Source organism: Colobus angolensis, unplaced genomic scaffold (assembly GCF_000951035.1).
Source record: "Colobus angolensis palliatus isolate OR3802 unplaced genomic scaffold, Cang.pa_1.0 Scaffold359, whole genome shotgun sequence".
NCBI classification, from domain to species: Eukaryota; Metazoa; Chordata; class Mammalia; order Primates; family Cercopithecidae; genus Colobus; species Colobus angolensis.
The window spans coordinates 1250985-1270692 of NW_012116921.1; the positions used below are offsets into that span (position 1 = coordinate 1250985).

At 39.6% G+C, this 19708-nt stretch overlaps 1 protein-coding gene across 2 annotated transcripts in view; it reads left to right on the forward strand.

Moving 5' to 3' along the window:
- Positions 1–19708, forward strand: part of AK5 (adenylate kinase 5) — a 292705-nt gene continuing 272997 nt past the window's right edge. The window contains exons 1-5 of one of the 2 annotated variants that reach the window (XM_011953156.1): positions 1–322; positions 4873–5059; positions 11880–12047; positions 14877–15046; positions 15156–15269. In XM_011953156.1, coding sequence (XP_011808546.1) covers positions 263–322; positions 4873–5059; positions 11880–12047; positions 14877–15046; positions 15156–15269 — 699 coding nt within the window. In that variant the 5' untranslated portion in view covers positions 1–262. Of the gene's footprint in view, positions 323–548; positions 1558–4872; positions 5060–11879; positions 12048–14876; positions 15047–15155; positions 15270–19708 lie in introns of those variants that run through there. The other variant, XM_011953157.1, reaches the window with a different exon arrangement.

Below are 19708 nucleotides of genomic sequence, written 5' to 3' on the forward strand. Positions count from 1 at the left end.
CGGCACAGCTGCTCGGCGCCTGCAGCTCCGGCTCAGGGACTGCAACTGAAGCGGGGGCGGCGGGAGCGCGGAGACCACAGACCCCGGGGAGAGGCGGAGGGGGTCCCTGGCCTGGGCGGAGAGGCTGAGCTGAGTGCGCGTGAGAAAGAGGGCTGCACCGCTGCTCGGCGCGGACTCTGCCAGCCCCAGCGCCAGCCCCGGCTCAGGTCGCCGCAGCCCGGGATCCTCCCCGCTTGCGCCCCAAGGCACGCGCGGCACAGCCATGAACACCAACGATGCCAAGGAGTATCTGGCCCGGAGGGAAATCCCTCAGCTTTTTGAGGTAGGGGCTAGGGCTGGCCGACGGGCGGGAGCATCCGGGGACTGCATCTCGGGGGTTCGGAGGCAGCCGCGCCCCGTCCCACCTTCCCCACGCAGGGCATGTAATTGAAGGGGCTTGCAGAAGCGCACTCGCCCGGTCGCCCGCGGGTAGTCGCCTTTCCCGCGGGTTGCCAGGGTCCTTGTCAGATGGCTGGGCTTAGAAGCCTGCATCTTGCAGATCAAGTTTCAGTCTTCCAGCAGGGTTCTGAAAGCAGCCTGTCCCCATCGCGCCCCTCGGATGTGGACACCCAGGGTGGGCTCCAGACCGCGGCCGGGCCGCGCTCTCTGGGGGCGAGGGCCAGGCCAGGTGGCTGCACTATCGCCCAGCAGCGAGTAAAGATTCGAAACTGAGGGATCCAGAGCCCTAGTCACTCTACTTGTCCAGGGTTGGAACCCCTCGGGTAAAGAGGAAATGTGGACGAAGGCAGCCTTCCCCGGAGACAGCTTGGAAGAGAGGGATGAAGATGCAAAAAGCAAAACCCAACCTATCGAGTGCCACCTCCCCGGTGACAGGCCCCCAGCGTTGCTCTGCGCTTTCGCTGAATGAACTCCTGAGCACGTTTTTCCGTTGCCTAGGAAGGGTTGGGCCGCAGGTTTCGCCAGTGCTCGACAACCCACCTGGAGATAGCGGGTCCGGGAGGAAGCTGCGAGGCGGGCGGACTCCTGTTGCTCAGTCTTCAAACCGAAGCACAGCATCATCTGCACCAGAACCCGGAGTAGGGGGACACTTGGAGACTGAGAGAGAGGAGGCTTGAGGATTGAACCTTAGTCGGTTCTAAGCCATAGCCCCTGTCTCAGGTCGTTTTGGCTTCCTTTCCTTCTCTTCGTATTTGAATTTAAAAACATTCCTGAATCTCAAGTGCTTTTGCTTGAAGTGGGGGGAGGAGGAGAAAAGAATAGAAGCAAGCCAAGCTTCCTAAGAGAGCTCTGAAAGGGGAAATTCATTCTCTGCAAACCTCGTTCCCCATTTCTGAAAACTGATAGACTGATACCGTAAACTAAAGGTCATGAGGGGTTTTTCCCCCCGATTTGAGGGATTTTTTCTGTTAAAAGGAATTTTAAAGCACCACTGGAGAAAATAATTTTGCCTCAGTTTCCCTAAACTGTCTTTAAAATGGGTTGCCATAATTACAGATCTTCTTTTCTCTCACCTCTATAAGCCACCGTTTTCAGGTCATCTGAAGTCAAGATTTCCAGGTGAACCACTCACTGAGCTTAAGCGTGGTATGTGAAGCCCAAATCTACCAAATGTGTTACTCCTGCGTGAAAATAATTAGGTGGTGTTGCATAAGGACAGGTCTTGAGAATGTGTGGGAATCTTAAAAGTTGTTCTTTTTCTGTTTTAATTTTCAAAAAGTAAATATGGAAATTAAGAGGCGAAGGTTTTTCTCACAAAGATTACTACTGAGATATATTTCATTTCTACGCTTCTGAAAGAATCATTAAAAACATCTGTAGGAGGACCACGTGATTGCAAAAATTCCTACATAGTACATCTTTTTTGTTTATAAATGTGGATACTGTTTTTCCTCCTTGGTGGAAGGTAACCACAGAGAATTTTGATAGTTTATTAAAATCTACACCGTGTATGCAAATAAGTTATGGCAGGCCTTTTTGTTAAGGTTTTATGTTTTTTATTTACTTTTCTGCATATGAATGGAATAAATAATGCACACCCAGAAAAGGAAGTCAACTTGCTTGGGTGAAATACAGTAATGGACTTAGATTCGCTTCTGGACAGTAAGAAGATGTAAGTAGACTGCTGGTGACCTCCAAAGGCTACATCCTTCAGTAAGACGAATCTGTGCTATGCGCAGCTCAAGAGGAAAGGAAAATCTGGCAGTTCTCCATGTGATGAGTGTAGACTATAAAACTAAATACTTAAGGTTTTTAAAATGGATTTTGCCCACCACAATATTCTAAGTGTACAAAGTTTAACAATTAGCTATCTACTAAACACCAAGATATTGGCCCCAGCTGTGGATATTAGAGGCCATTATAGACAAACTGATTATTGTATTGACGTATTGTCAGACAAGTAAATATATCTAACTGACCTTTTCAGATTTTTTCCTAATTTGAGACATCATGTAAGCCAAATGGAACATGGGATATCTCTGGTAGGTTCATGTTTGAAATGTGTTTCCGGTTTTAGATTTTTTTTAAAACCACTTTCTTGTTATTTTATCATGAGTTCTTAATTCTGGCTAACTTTATGGTGTGTATATTGATCTTGTACCTTACAGCAGAGATTTGACAATCAATTTGAATACTGTGGAAAGTCAAATTAGATTATTCAAGGTCTCAAAGGGTTCACTCAGAGACTGAGCAATAATATGTGCTGGTTGTCTTCAATCCCTGAGAGTGGCTGGCTATTAGAAAAAAGATCTGAATTATCCGTGAAGGAATGGAACTCATGGCCCCATTTTAAAATCAATGCCCTTTGGAGAACCAGTTTTGTTTAAGGACGCTGGAAATGTATATTTTCAGAAAACAGTCGTTGAGTGTGTTCACCCATTTCAGGCAATAGTAGGGATTAAAAGAGGGCATTTTGCAGATGGCACAGAGAATCTCATGTTTTCTTTTATCTCACACCACATTTCTGCAACAGGTACAGAGAATAACATATGGGTTTTGGAATCAGAAACACTGAATTGAAATCCTGGGCCTAGGTGTTTCTAATTGAGTAGACTGGAGTAGTCACTAACATCTCTGAGTTGTGATTTCCTCATCTATAAAATGGGGGTAATAAAGTCACACAGGGCTGAGAATGCACTGGGTATGCAAATGAATATATGACACAGAGGCTTTTATTTATTAATAAGATTAATACTGGCTTGGCACATGCGAGAAATGTGAGAAGCTCAACTGCAATGTGTGTGTATATAGGACAGATTTTGACAAACAAACTGGATTGGATGCCCAGGTAGTTTTTTCTGCTCCCTCTGCAACTTGGCTGATAGAGGTGCACACTCTAGCTTACTCTATTTAGGATTTCAGAAAACAAATGTACCTGGTGAGAATTGCCTACCATTCTGAGCAAATTACACAGGAAATACTTGAAAATAAAATACTGTATTTAAACAGATGTCAGCCCTTCAAAGGGTGTTTGGATGCTAACAATGTATATTGGTAAGAATAATCCTTTATGCTTTTGCCATGAAATACTCCAAAGGAAAATATTTTGTACATCAGTCCAGCTTCCAGGAATCAGCATTTCCAAACTGGTAGCATTTTTAGAAACTAGTACCAGTGACACATCAGACACCATGAGCCAAAAAAGCAATAGCAGGATCATGCCTTTTTTTCCTTTCCCATCTGGAATCTTAGTGGATATTGTAGTGACCTACTCTATGTCAAATAGTAATTTTTTTTTAGTCTCAGACCTCAATTTTTTTGAGTCTCACTTAGATTTGAGCTTTGAGGGATTTTTTTTTCCAATTGGAAAACAGTTAAATATGCACCTACCAAATGCCAGGGAAAGCATCAGTATCTGGGGATTGAAAAATGAATGAGACTCACTCTGTGTTATTGAAGAGCTTATAATTTAGAACAGAGACCAATGCATAACCCAGTGGTTTCAGTATAAATGACAAACAAGTATGATGTTTTATGCTGGATACCATGGGAACACAGAAGAAGGGGTTCACAGACCAACCTAGGGATTCAGAGAAGACTTCCTGATAGTAATAATAACTAAAACCACCAACAAAGTTTGTCGGGCACTTACTATGTGCCACGCACTTAATATGCACTGTACAAATATGAAATTATTTAATTCTTTAAAAACTCTATGAGGTATTTATTATTACCCCCATTTTATAAAAGAAGAAACTGAGGCTTAGAGACATAAAGGGTGGGTAGGAGTGAGACAAATAATGACTGGGGCATTTTCAAATGCTGCATTTTATCTCACTGTGATAAAGTGAATGGCTCTTCCATTTTAAACTATCTAGTTGCCTGAATTGCTTAAGAGGCAGAGAATGCTGAACTGAAAACTAATTAGGCGAGAATTTAAGGGATTATCTTAATGATTCCATCAGATCATAATTTCAACTCTGTTTATTAAAAGACAAATGCAAAGAACAAAAACTACCGGAATCCAAAGATGAGCCATAACACTATTTTAACAAAGGTGGGTGGGGCCACGTGCGGTGGCTCATGCTTGTAATCCCAACACTTTGGGAGGCCGAGGTGGGTGGATCGCTTGAGGTCAGAAGTTCGAAACCAACCTGGCCAACATGGTGAAACCCTGTCTCTACTAAAAATACAAAAAGTAGCTGGGCATAATGGTGTGCACCTGTAATCGCAGCTACTTGGAAGGCTGAGGCAGGAGAATCACTTGAACCAAGGAAGTGGAGGTTGCAGCGAGCCAAGATTGTGCCACTGTACTCCAGCCTGGGCAGCAGAGTGAGACTCCATCTCAGAAAAATAAATTAAATTAAATTTAAAAAAAAAAACAAAGGTGGGTTTAAAAGATATTTTATTTGTACATATTTTGTTTTATTTCAGAGCCTTTTGAATGGACTGATGTGTTCTAAGCCCGAAGACCCAGTAGAATACTTGGAAAGTTGTTTACAGAAAGTCAAGGAACTGGGTGGCTGTGACAAGGTGAAATGGGATACATTTGTAAGCCAGGAAAAGAAGACCTTACCTCCGCTAAATGGAGGACAGTCCCGGAGATCCTTTCTAAGAAATGGTAATGTATATGGAGAATAATAGACAGTTTTATTGTTATAGCAATTCTCTTTAAAACATACCATATAGACTATACACAGTGATTTCATTTTTTGAGTTTACAAATGCCTGAAGTCCTTGGATCATGATTAATTTCTCTCTGCTACTAATTCTAATCACTTCCATAAAAAGACAAACAAAATTACATACCATTGTCCAACAATTCACTAGAGGCTTAATGAAATTTTATATTACTGACTTCATTATTTTGCAAAATAAATTACATTAGCAAACCATACATAATTTTTCTTAAAATTGCAAATAAGATTTCTCACAATAAATGAATAGAATACAAGTATAATTGGTAGTTATTGCATAGCAGTTCAGTATTTTTTTATTAACTAGAAAGAGATTTGGCTTACTAATGTTTCCAAGTTCAGAGTTCATAATAATGCATCTGCATAAATGCATGTAAAGTTTATACTAGTGATAAAAGAAAAACTTCAGCCAAATTAAATCTAAAGGAGTTTAGTTGAGCAACAAACAATTCATGAACTGGGCAACCCCCAGAAACACAGCAGATGCACAGAGAAACCAGTGCAGCCATGTGGTGGAAGATTTATAGACAAAAAAATGGAAATGACATACAGAAATCAGAAGTGAGGTACAGAATGGCTGGATTGGTTACAACTCAGCATTTGCCATATTGAATACATTTGAACACTCAGTGTATAAATGGTTGAAGTGCAGCCACTGGGATCGGCCAAGACTCAGCTATTGTTACAGGTGCATACTCCCAAGTTAGGTTTTCAATTTTGTCTACCTATTAAGCTAGGTTGCAGTTTGTCCACAAGGTCTCAAATATAGAAGTATGGAGTCCTTCTCAGGTCATATTTAGTGCACTTTAACACTAGTTAATTCAGTAAAATTTTTTTAAGCATCTACTGAATGCAATGTATTAATTAATACGTTAATCTAGGCATTTGGGTGCTATAAAAGAAGTTGGAAAAGTAAACTTGTTTAAATTTTAGGAGTTGTTTAGAACTGAAAACTGTAGTTCATTAGAGAAGATTCATAGTGTTTTGATCTCTTTCTGAAACGTGTGCTTATCAAAATTAAGGGTTCAACATGAGCCAACCAGCCTTTCAGCCTCTAGATGAAGCTGAGACGTATTATAGTATGTGCAAATTGGAATCAGCTCAAATCAGGGGAAACTAAATTCTGTTCTAGTGGCCAAGATCATTACATTTTCAAAACTGAAACCATTCTCAAAAATTGTACAACAAAAGGTTTATGCTATACAGACAGCCTCTGAAATGGAGACAATTCTATCTGCAATGAATATAAGCAGGAAGCAAATCTTAGTTTGCTTAACCTTATTAGTCATGACCCACGTAGATTTTATTTGAATGCAGTGTGGGAAAAAGTCATAGTGTGCTAATTTTCAAGGAACACAAGCAAAAGAAGGCAAACAGAAATAGCTTTTCCTAAGAAACATCTCTAAAGAAAAGAGTCCTTCACCATTCATGCAGAAGTCAATGACATGACCCTGACCAAATTTCCCAGTGCTGCTGAGAAGTAATGAGATGTCTGAAGTTGCTATTTAAAACTAATTTTGGAAACTTTCAAATGTTATAATGGACCAAAAAAACAGAGAAATAGTTGGAAAATTTTGGTGTGACTATAAGGTAATGAGATTAGCACTCTGAGTCTTAGCAATAAATCTCATTACTGTACAAGGTCTCTCACCACTCTCTGTCTTACATAGCAGGAGGTAAAATAACACTCAGTACAAAATAAGCCATGTGGTTACATTCTGTGGGAAGTCCTAGGGTAAGATTGTGTCTTTATATACTTACTAAATCAAATTTGCAACAAATATTTTGATTTGACCTTTAGGACCTTACAATACCAAAGGGATTTTTCTCTTACTATACAGTCTATTCATAGACCCACGTTCTGATTTGATAACCAAGCAGAGTCCCAGGTATAAAGTTCACTCTTTGTAAATCAGCGGGATTTCTGGTTCACTGAGAACAGCCTGATACACAGAGTAGCAAATGAACAGAATTGGAGTTTAGAACTCCAAACTGTGCAGACACAGCTTAGATATGCCCTCTCTGTGGGCAGCAGGTACTCATGGTTGTATTTTTAGCCAGTTGCTGCTGCAGCATACCACTTAGTACATTACTACTTCGGTGAATAAATGATATTTTTGTGGGCTTGAACAGTTCATACACATCCCCAACATACGGGAAGCTTACTTCCCAGGGTGTCATCATACTTAATGTCTGGCTCCCTGTTAAATACATACCCCGTACTCTTGTTTGATCAAGCAAGGTAAATATGGGAATCTGCTTTCTAAACCTTAAAGTACTAATAAACTTCAGGTATACATTTTAAAAATTAAATCTGAGAAGCTATGACATCTACTTAGTTGGAAAGCTGCTCTGACTGGATGTAAAAGTGACTGCAACAAAATAAAATCTTGATACTTCTATTTGATACTTTTTTATACTGTTACTTGGCCTGATTGTACATAGAAGCTAGGCAGGCCATGAGAGAATGGTAAGGACTGTGGCCAAGCTAGAGAGCAGAGCTAGAGAGAACAGTCATTGTTTAAAGACAATTAAGTGCAAATTTTGCAAAAATGTCCAGCTGAACAAAACACATCTGTGGGGCTATGTTGGGTACACAAATTGTGAGTTTGGAATTCCCGATCTAGCAGGACAAGCTAAAACAAGAATGGAAAATGTAGGCTTAATTTTCATTAAAATAAGATTGCATGTTAATTTTAGGTTCTCCATACCCACTGATACTTTACCAAAATTCCCACACGGGGATCTTTTAGTTAATCATCAAATACAAAATTTTCATATAGCTATGGTGGTAAGAATGTGGCGTCACATGGTCTTGTATCTGAAAGGTATGCTAAAAAACAGAAAATGATTTCTAAACTGATTGGTCCTGTAATAATACAATTCTATTTTATGAAATACTTTATTCGTGTGTGCTTTGAAAGTTTTAGTTGTAATGTGTGGAATTGTTTATTACATTCAACAAAATTCCTAACTGCCCAGTGTCTTAAAGCATAGTGATTATTTCTAGAAATGAGTGATTCATACATTTTTTGTAAAAATATTGCCTTAGCTATGTTAATGTGTTATTACTATGAAAAATTATTCTGTGAAATGAAACATTTTCATCATCTAATCAAGTTACTTTCCTAAGTTAAAATATGATAAAGCAAGGATTAAATTATTGGCTGACTGTCTTTAAAGCATTAAATATGAGGTAAGCATCCCTTTCTTTCTGCCACATGCATACAATTGAATAATTATCTGTAAATAAGAGTTCTAATCCCATAACCCCAAACATTCATAGAGCCTGTCTTTCAGAATATCTCATTATCTTATATTCAACATGTCCAAAACCAAACACACTATTTTATTTCAAAACCAGCACTTACTTCTTTTCCTGTTTCCATGAAGTCAGCCGGTAAGTCAGTTGAGCAATAAATTAACCATTTATTGAGTACTACTATGTGTCAGACATTGTTTTAGGACTGAGAATCCAACCACCAGGAAAGAACAGACATGGCACCTTCCTTTGGGGACCTTATAGCCTAGCAGTGAAGTCAAGCAGTAGGAATATAAGCAGGAGCACAATGACATCATAGGAACATCATATGCTAAGGAATTAACCATGTTAACAAAGGACTGAATCTAACCTAGGCTGGGGTTCAGGATCGGCTTCCTGGAAGAGGTGATGTGCTTATATTTGGAGCCGAAAGCTAAGTGTGTGTTAGCTAGAGAAGGATGAAAGAGATTGTACCAGGGAACAGAGAAGAGAAGTTCCTGAGGCCGACAAAGAAGCTGTAATTTGGTTAGGAATGAGAGAAGTCCAATATTGCTGGAGCAGAAAAGAGAGGGCAGAAAGATACTATATGAAATGCAGTATGGTCCTTATCCTTTTAGACTTGAAACCTGGAAATTGTTTTTGAACTGTCACCTCCTTTCATTTCTCATATTCCAACCTTAATCATATCCTTCAGATCTGGCCATCCATTTCCATTTCCCCTGCTACCACTCTAGCCTAAGCCTTCATTTCTCATCTGTTGATTACTTTAACAGCCACCTAGCTGCTACTCTTTCTGTTCTTAGTCTTTCCCTGCTCCAATTCATTTTAACTAGCAGATTAACCTTCCTAAAACATGTATTTCATTTCATTGTTTCCTTTCTCTTACCAACCCTCCCCTGCAAATCCTCCACTTGCTTTCTACTAAAGCTAAACCCTTTACCATGGTAAAGGGTTCAGGGACCTCCACATTGAACCACGCTCTGCCCACCCATTTTATCTTCTGAGTTTTCTCTATGGGAAACTATTTCAGTAAGACATTCTTTTTATTATTAATTCAACAAATATTTATTGGACACTGACCATCTGCCAAGCACAGTTCTAGATCCCAGGGATACAGAGCTCCAGACCATAGGTAAGGCCCCTGCTCTCATGAAACTTATAATCCAATTGGAGAAGACAAACAATGATTGAATGGATAAACAAAAAAACTCTCAGATGGTGAAGTAGTTGCTGTGCAGAGCATTAGAGTGATGTCTCTGAGACTCACTAGGAGGCTGCACTAGATTAGAAAGTCAGTAAAGTCCTCTTGCAGGAGGAGGTGACCTTTAAGGTAAAGTGTCAATGACAAGAAGCAGTCAGCCATGGGAGCAACAGGGGAAGAACATTTCAGGCAGTTGATTGTGGTGGCAAGCATGGAAGCAGGTAGATCAGTAAATAGTCTATTATGATATTCCAGGTAAAATATGATGATGGCTTTGGAAGAGTTGTGATAGTAGAGATGGAGAGAAGCATATGCATTTGGTATATGTTTTGCAAATAAAGTATTGGGAGTAGATGTGCAGAGAGAGGGAAGAAAGTAATCAAGGATAATGTTTCGAATTTTGTCTAATGTTGGATGAACTGATTAAATTTCAAGGCAGAGCAGGATACTGTTGGAGCTTTTCCTGATGTAGCCCTTCCCAGCTCTTTCTAAAAGAGATCTACTGTCATCTGCAGACTACCCAGTGCTTTTCTTCATGCTTCATGCTAAAATGAATCTAGTGGGTCCGTGGTCAATGGCCTTATTTATTGTATCAACAGAGAATGGAAAGTTCTAACGGATCAACATCCCTGGGAGGAGATGTGAGCCTTAGGCCATGCTAAGATACAGTAGTCAGCAGAATTCCTCATGGAAGGCTAGGTGGCCTCCTGTTTGCTTTGTGCGAGTGCCTTTTGGGTAGTTAGTGCTTCTCTGTGCCTCCTGGAATACTGACACCTGAGGTAAAGAAGAGGAAGCCATAAACTATATATCAACAACTGGTTGAGACCATCTCCCTAGTTTGGACTTGCCAGCCCTGTCCTCTGGTCCTTTTGAGTATGTCATTTGAATTTCTGACTCGGAGTCTTTGTACTGTTCCCACCAACTGGGTTATATTTCCTGCATTTCATCACCTGTGCTTGTCTTTCAAAGTTCAGGTCCTGCCTCCTGTGCAAGTCCTTTCTTACCACTGCAGCCCAAATGTAATTCATTAAATTAGTGTGGTGTTTATCAGAGAGATACTCATTTTACCACTTATCGTGACTGGTGTTCATACAGCTATAAGATATAAACATATAAGCTCTAGTTTATAAGCACTAAAGGGACAGGACTACATCATATTCTTATACCAAATTACTCTTAACACACTAACATATCTGGCATGTTATAAACAGCAATAAATAGCAAGTATTTGTTGCCATTATAGATACAAACTTAAACTTTTACATCTTTAAATCAAGTAGATTAAAAATAATAAGTAAATTGATAAAGTAAAACTAGATGATGTTACAAGATATTCCAATTGTAGGAATTATTTGCACCCTCCTACTAACCATGACAGTACCTTAATTTTTTTTTTTTTTTTTGAGATGGAGTCTCGCTCTGTCACCCAGGCTGGAGTGCAGTGGCCGGATCTCAGCTCACTGCAAGCTCCGCCTCCCGGGTTTACGTCATTCTCCTGCCTCAGCCTCCCGAGTAGCTGGGACTACAGGCGCCAGCCACCTCGCCTGGCTAGCTTTTTATATTTTTTTTAGTAGAGACGGGGTTTCACTGTGTCAGCCAGCCTGGTCTCGAACTCCTGACCTCATGATCCGCCCGTCTCGGCCTCCCAAAGTGCTGGGATTACAGGCTTGAGCCACTGCGCCCGGCCTTTAATTTTTTATTCATTATGCCACCAAGCCATTCCATTAGATCACAATAGCATTTCTGGGTCATAGTAAGCAGCTTATCTATATTTGTTGAATGAATGAATATATAAGCATTAGCTTTATGGACAGGCAGCTGCATATGCTTGTGAAAGTTATGTACTACACAACTCCAGAGAGCACCATTTGCAGAGGCCACGATGTATGCAACCTACCAAACAAAACTAGGCAGTATCTGAGAAGGTTCCTCTTAGGGCAGAGGGTGGTAAAGTTTCATGAGCCAAGTTCATCTCACTGCCTGTTTTTATAAATGAAGTTTTATTGGAACACAGGCACACTCATTTGTTTATTATATTGCTTATGACTGCTTTCATACTACCATGGCTAAGTTGAATAGAAACTGCACGGCTCACAAAGCCCAAAATATTAACTATCTGCCCCTTTATGATAAAACCTGCTGACCACTAAGGGAGACTTCTTCCAGTTGAGAACAAAACAAACCCATTTAATTTTAAAATTGCTTTTACTAGTTGTTTAAGTGTGAAGAGTGTTTTATTATGGTGTTTTTTCCTTTTCAAAGTTATCTTACTCTTTTGCAGTAATGCCTGAAAATTCAAACTTTCCATATCGGCGGTATGACCGGCTCCCTCCAATCCATCAATTCTCCATAGAAAGTGACACGGATCTCTCTGAGACTGCAGAGTTGATTGAGGAGTATGAGGTTTTTGATCCCACCAGACCTCGACCAAAAATCATTCTTGTTATAGGTATGAGGACAGAAAGCAAAAATTCTCATACTGTTGCTACCTTTGTTTATATATTTACATTTCAAAAAAGTAAATCGTGTATTATATGTGCAAATACTTAGTTGGATAATGACAGTCAATAGAAACAATAGCTCAAGGGACAATAAATGGAAATATTCTTAGTATAAGTTGCAATAAAATAGAAATTGTTATAATTATATAATCTAATGCCTATTGCATTTTCATAGATTCCTATTAAAATGTCATAGAAATTCTCTCTAATGAATTGAAAGTAATCTTGAAGTAATGAATCTTCAAGATTTATTATCCTGTGGTTTTATGTATTTAATCTTGATCACAGATAACTGAGCCAGTTGAAGTTTTCTAAGAGCTGGATGTGGTGGTAGTCCCAACTAGTAGGGAGGCTGAGCCAGGAGGATCCCTTCAGCCCAGGAGTCCAGCCTGGGCAACATAGTGAGACTCTGTTTCTAGAAGAAGAAAAGAAAGTCTTCTAAACATGATGTGATTTTTACCCCTTTGAACCAACAAATTAAATTTTTACTCACTATTAACTTTAGAGAGAAAAATAAATAATAATATATTGGTAAAGATTAATATAAATGAATCTTCTTTATGGCAAATTGGCACCTATAATAAATCCAAAGTTTCACTGTTAAAAGACAAACAAATCTAATAGAATAGTGTTTTCCCGTCTCTACTAAAAATACAAAAAAATTAGCCGGGCGTGGTGGCGGGCGCCTGTAGTCCCAGCTTCTCGGGAGGCTGAGGCAGGAGAATGGCGTGAACCTGGGAGGCGACGGAGCTTGCAGTGAGCGGAGATTGCGCCACTGCACTCCAGCCTGAGAGACAGAGCCAGACTCCATCTCAAAAAAAAAAAAAAAAAAAGAATATTGTTTTACATAGCACATAACGTCTGAGTATTAGCCAAAATAACAATGATAATAGTTCATTTTAAAAGTTGCCACTATGAATCTTATGTTGCATGTGGAAATATCAGCCCCATGACATTTCAGAAGGAATAGAAAATGAAAATGTTTTAAATATTTTTGAAAAATTCCTTTTTGGTCAAGGAGGGAGGATCGCTTGAGCCCAGGAATTTCAGACCAGCCTGGTCAACATAGCAAGACCCTGTCTCTACAAAAAATTTTAAAAATTAGCTGGGCATGGTGGCACACACCTGTAGTCCCAACTATTGGGGAGGCTGAAGTGGGAAGATAGCTTGAGCCCAGGAGTTCAAGGTTGCCATGAGCTCCACTGCACTTCAGTCTGGGTGACAGAGAGACCTCATCTCAAAAAAAGAAAAAAAAAGTTGTGGCTATTTTTGCAAATTCTTTCTCAAAATCTATAAAAATCATGAAGAGACCTGTGAACACGCAACATGTAGTCATTGTTTCATATTCCAGTTAGAATCACCTTTCACAGAGGTGACCAAAAGCAAAACTCTGGCATGAAATGTTCAAAGCTGTTCTAGCCGGTTGCATTAACAGAGTGCCAAATTTATAGAGACCCCATGCAAGGAAGTAGTGCTCCAGAGGACATAGCAATGTTGACAACTAGGAAAAAAGCATGCAAATAAACACACCAAGCTATAACAAGAATTTAAGCTCACTAGACTAGAGGGAATGACATTTGTATATTTTAAAGTGAAATGAAAATGAAATTGCAAATATATCTAGCCCTGAATTGTTAAAGACAAAATTACAGGAAGAGAGTTTAAAGTCAGTTTTTGAAGAGTTAAAATTTTTTTTGAAGAATTAAAATATTTTTATGGCTTTATGGTAGCCACTGTTATGCCATAAATCTCTATTCTGGCAAGTGGAATGCATTCTTTTTGTGCTTAAAATTTTCAAGTCCTTACCTCGAAGACAAGGAAACACTTTAATAAATGGTAGAACTACAGGTGAAAAATAATGGGGAATTATGTCATCATTTTATGATTTGTATGTGGACAGAACACATTCTTTCTATTTTGCTGTTCTTGCTGCTAGTAATAAATTATTGGTCATTATTAACAGGATGAACAAATGGAAGCTTGATTGTTCATGAAAATGGTTTGATAGCAAATTGATCTTGTATAAAAGAGCACAAATATTTTTTTGTGTGTACTATGAATTTTATATGAAAATGATTAAAATATTTCAATAAACTAAGATCTTTGGAGAATATGTAAATACTCAAATCTCTCCCACTTCACATTTCTTTCTATTCAGTGAAATCAACTTGTTTCCCGAGGTTGTGATTCTCATTATAGGCTTACATGCCATATTGTAACATTTTATATATTATAAGAATGATGGGGCCGGGCGCGGTGGCTCAAGCCTGTAATCCCAGCACTTTGGGAGGCCGAGACGGGCGGATCACGAGGTCAGGAGATCGAGATCATCCTGGCTAACACGGTGAAACCCCGTCTCTACTAAAAAAATACAAAAAAAAAAAAACCAGCTGGGCGAGGTGGCAGGCGCCTGTAGTCCCAGCTACTCAGGAGGCTGAGGCAGGAGAATGGCATGAACCTGGGAGGCGGAGCTTGCAGTGAGCTGAGATCCGGCCACTGCACTCCAGCCTGGGCGACAGAGCGAGACTCCGTCTCAAAAAAAAAAAAAAAAAAAACCTGTATCTCACATTTAATACAGTTGGTCAAGACAATTCTTTCCTTGATGAAGTCTCTACTTGCTTTACATTCAAAGGCAGCACTGAGAAAGCCACAAATGGAGCCGTTAACCACCCTGCCTTGGTGACACAGAATCTGCATCCCAGATGAAGTGGTAGTTGTATAAAAGGGAGGTCCTTATTGTATCAGAAGATCACAGTTTTGCCTGTTTTAAATACTAGGTGGTCCAGGAAGCGGAAAGGGTACTCAGAGTTTGAAAATTGCAGAACGATATGGATTCAAATACATTTCTGTGGGAGAATTATTAAGAAAGAAGATCCACAGTACCAGCAGCAATAGGAAATGGAGTCTTATTGCCAAGATAATTACAACTGGAGAACTGGCCCCGCAGGTACTGCTGTATAATTTTCTTTTATTCTGCAAAATGTTTTCCTACCACTTGAGTATACTAAGTTTAACTGTGGTTTTTTTTTTTTTTTCATCCTTTCTGTTTATAAAAGGAAACAACAATTACAGAGATAAAACAAAAATTGATGCAAATACCTGATGAAGAGGGCATTGTTATTGATGGATTTCCAAGAGATGTTGCCCAGGCTCTATCTTTTGAGGACCAAGTAAGAATGTCTCCTTATATTTTAAATGGACTATTTTTTGCTTAAAAGTTTGGGAATAAAAACAAAAAGACTTCTTGGAAGACTTTGGTGCTTTTGAATGAATTCTGGTCTGAAAACAGGCAAATACATCAGTATAGGTTGGCAGAAGGTCATTTCTTTGGCAAACTCTTAAAAATTGAAGACAGTCTCTGCCAAAAGGAAAGATAGCTAATAATAGAATTCTTTTTACTGAAAAATGCAAATCTCTCTAAAATGTATTTCAAAATACTTTTCATACAATTGTTTTTTATCTTGAATTACTAAGAATAGGCCTTATTCAGTACTGTCCAGGGATGCAAAACATTACCCTGTACTTATATTCATGCCAACTAAGGAAACTTTCTTCGGGTTGCGAAATACTGAACCACCTACGTAGATTAAGATAGGGTTCAGTTGCCAGAATTTGAGTAGGCTATGCCTGCTCAGCCCCCAACACATCTGTTTTAAAGGAAAATAAATCAATTAAAGTATTTTATATATCTATTTAAGCTTTATAATCTCATGTTAATTGGTTTTTCATTTAAAAAAATTAAGGCTGGACTGAGTGGCTCATGCCTGTAATCCCAACAATTTGGAAGGCTGAGGTGGGTGGATGGCTTGAGCCCAGGAGTTCCAGACCAGCCTGGGCAATATGACAAAACCCCATCTCAAAAAAAAAAAAAACCTGGAAATTAACCAGGTATAGTGGCACACACCTGTAGCCCCAGCTACTCAGGAGGCTAAAGGAGACTGAGAGGCAGGAGAATCACCTGAGCCCAGGACATCAAGACTACAGTGAGCCAAGATGGTACCACTGCACTCCAGCCTGGGTGACACAGCAAGACCCTGCTTCAAAAAAAATTTCTTTTAATTACAGAAGTAATATATGCTCATACAGATTTTAAGTCTATCTGTAAAACGTGAAAGTCCATCAACACCCTCCCATCCCACTGCTCCTCCTTTCCTGAGAAATAGGAGTACTGTTAGGTTTGTTATATATTCTTCCAGACCTTTTTCTATGTTTACATGCATACGTACATGTGTGGACACACATGCACATGCTCATATTCAAATGCATTCTAAATTTTCATAATGACTTTTCCAAGTTATATCAATTTTGAATGAGAGTATCTTTTTCTAGAGACCCTTTCCAACCAGATGTGATTAATATGTAAAATTTTTGCCAACCTGATAAGTAAATGGCATTTTGTGTTTTAAATTTACGTTTCTTGGGTTACTATTAAGGTTAAGTATATTTTCATACACTCATTGGCCATTTGTATTTCTTCCTTATGTGAATTGCCTGTTCTCCTTTGCCCATTTTTCTACAGACTTTTAAATATTTTTCTTATTTATTTCAAGGAGCATTTAACATATTACAGATACTGTATTATACAGTATTAGGTAAAATACGATGTCAGTTTATGTATCACATGAAAGAAGCCTGGAGTTGGGCAGTTCATGGCCAGGGTAGCTTTACAAAACATTTTTTTGAATGTTCCCGCTAACTGTTTTGGATCACCTATTGTGCTAGAATGTTTGCCTCCCCTTCTTAGGTTTCCTCTCCCACCATAAGTCCAGAACCTCTGGTGCTCAGTCAGCTTAAGGGCTTGGTTCTAGTTGTTCTGGCTTTGAAGAGAGAAAAACTGGAAAATATCTGATGAAGTTTTGTTATTGCTGTTGCTACCACATTATATTCTGTTGAAAGCGGGTGCTATGGCAGTCATTCCATGTGATTCTTGGTTATTGGCAGAAGTGTGATAGGCAGAGAGGCAGGCATTGCCACCCAAACCTGGTTCTCCTACCCACATATTGAATGTGCTAAACTTGGTAGGGACAAGCAGATGAAGCTACTTGATTTTTTTTTGTCTATTGCTTTTTAAACACGCTATGTTGAGTATCTTTCTTTTTTGTTGAACAATAACTCAGGAAGAGTCCCTGACTTTTCTGGTCACTTAAAAAACATTAAAAAAAGATCTCATTTTCAGCTCTTAAAAAGTCCAGTCCAATCTAAATCAAAACTTTAATTTCTTATTCACTTTAACATATCTCTGCTGTCCCCAGCTTGGACCAGATTCAGACTCAGAAACCTAAGGTGGTATATCAGAATCTTGAAATTCCTACTCATGTGACTTGCAGTAGATGGGAGAGGGAGGGAAGAAAGGATTCCCTCCTACATAGGGAAGAGGTAGGAAAAGCATAACCCTCTGGTAACTCTCTCTGGATACCTGATCAATCTACATCTTCTTTTATATAGCCTAGTCATAGGTAACAGTACTGATTTGGGGTCTGTTAGCAAATTCTATAGGATGGTCTGTTATCTCTATGTAGAATGTGCAGCAACTTACATTTATTGTTTTCAACCACATTTCTGAGACTGAAAAGGTCTAATTTAATATCTTCTTAGGATGGCATTCTAGCAGCCTGGAGGTTCTTTGCCACTGTGGGCAGTACAGAGGTGTCTGAGGTCGATATCACCTTTGCTTATCCTGCAGGAGTTAAGCGGGTGAGGAGGCAAAGCTGAAATGTTTTTGTAAAGCAGTCTCAGGGTCAGCCCTGATTATTCTACACCCTATGTAGGCTTAAGCTTCTGGGGTGTCTTTTTCTGCTACCATTTCTGACACCAAATGTGTGGGGTCTTCCACACCAATTCTCCAATTCTCCAACACCAACTGGGTGTCTAAGAATTCAGTTCAACTTGGACACTATCCAGAGTTAGTTCAGACCCCACAGGTTAAGAGCTCAGTTCCATCTGTTCCTGCTTCAGACATCAGTTGCAAGTCCCAGCAACCACCTGTACTTCTGATTGACAGTCTATAAATTCAGGGTTTCCATAACACTCTCCACAGGTTGTATAATTCACTGCAGTGCCTCAGAACTCAGAAAAACACATTTAGTGGTTTATTATAAAGGATACAACTAAATATATATTTTTATTATACTGCATCTTCTTAAAGTTTTGCTTTAACTTAGTTTTTGTTTGTTTGTTTGTTTGTGTAAATATAGGCACATACACACATACCGTTTTCCCCAAGATTTCCCCACAGATCTGGGGTGTGAGAAGAGGTGAATTTCTGATGTCAGCCATATATGGGTGATGGTCAGACCACTGTAACAAAAGGGCCTAACACTTAAATGGCTTTTAGGATGAAGAAGTGTATTTTTCGTCTTTTGGAATAGTCTCCATGTGAACAGTCCCGCTTGACTGGGCAGCTTTTTTCCTTGAGGTCACTGAGGGACCATGGTTCTTCCCAGGTTTTTCTGCCATCACCTAGGACACTGTCACTGGCCGGATCGTTGAAACAGGGTTGTCATCACATATGGATTCCAGCTAGCATGGAAGGGGAAGAGAATGCAAAGGTCTGAAGTCTCAGATCTGGAAGTGACATCCATTGCTTCTGCTCACATGGCATTGCTGAGAATTTAGTCCTGTTGGAATTGGGAGGAAGGCCAGGAAGTAGAGTCCAGCTGGGGAGCCAGGTGCCTGGCAGCAATGCTATTACTATAGACGTCTGGGAGAACTAACTAACAGCTTCTCCCACAGTTTGCCTCTCTGGCCATGCAAATGCCTGCCTGCTCCCTTCTTCCCACACCTACAATGTACTCACTCCCCAAGTAAAACAACCAGAGTCCCATCAGTTAGTTCAAAAGTGGAGAATCTCTACTCTCTATATAGTTTTCTTCATCAGGTCTAGCTTTGACTTCTCATACTCAGCCACCTGGAAACTGAACTTCAAGTTATCTTCTTTGTCTATCACTAATAAAGAGTAGAGGAGCAAGCCAAGGACAAGTGAAATAAAGGCTCCTATTTAAAAAAGGAAAGTTTGAGAATATATACGGTAGTCCCTGAACCATAGTGAATCCTGTTAGGCAGGGATTGCAAAGGTTCCTTGCCCTGGCAGTGCCTCTGAGAAGTTCTTCCTTGTCCATTATCTGCAAGACACATTGAAGTAGTATACTGGAGACTAATATGCTCTTCTCTCCTTTTTTTTTTTCTCCTAAGTGACAAGATCCTTCTCTGTCAGCCAGGGTGGAGTGCAGGGGCACCACTGTAGCTCACTGCATCCTTGAACTCCTGGACCACACTCAGCTAGTTTTTTAAAAACCTTTTCGTAGAGACAGGAGCTCCCTGTGTTACCCAGGCTGGTTTCAAACTTCTGGCCTCAAGTGATCATCCTCTCTCAGCCTCCTAAGTGCTGGGATTACAGGTGTGAGCCACCGCAACTGGCTGAAACCTGTTTTAAGTTAAAAAAGAAATGCCTTTTTTTTTTTTTGGCCTAGAATTATGTTTACTTTGGTAAAAACTATTTATTTCCAAATTTGGTAGATTTCCTCTCAAAAAGAAGAAAAAACAAAAAGCTTCCAGTCCGTGCTAGTAACTGTATCATAAGTTCTTTTCCAGAGATAGTTCTTAAGCTGCT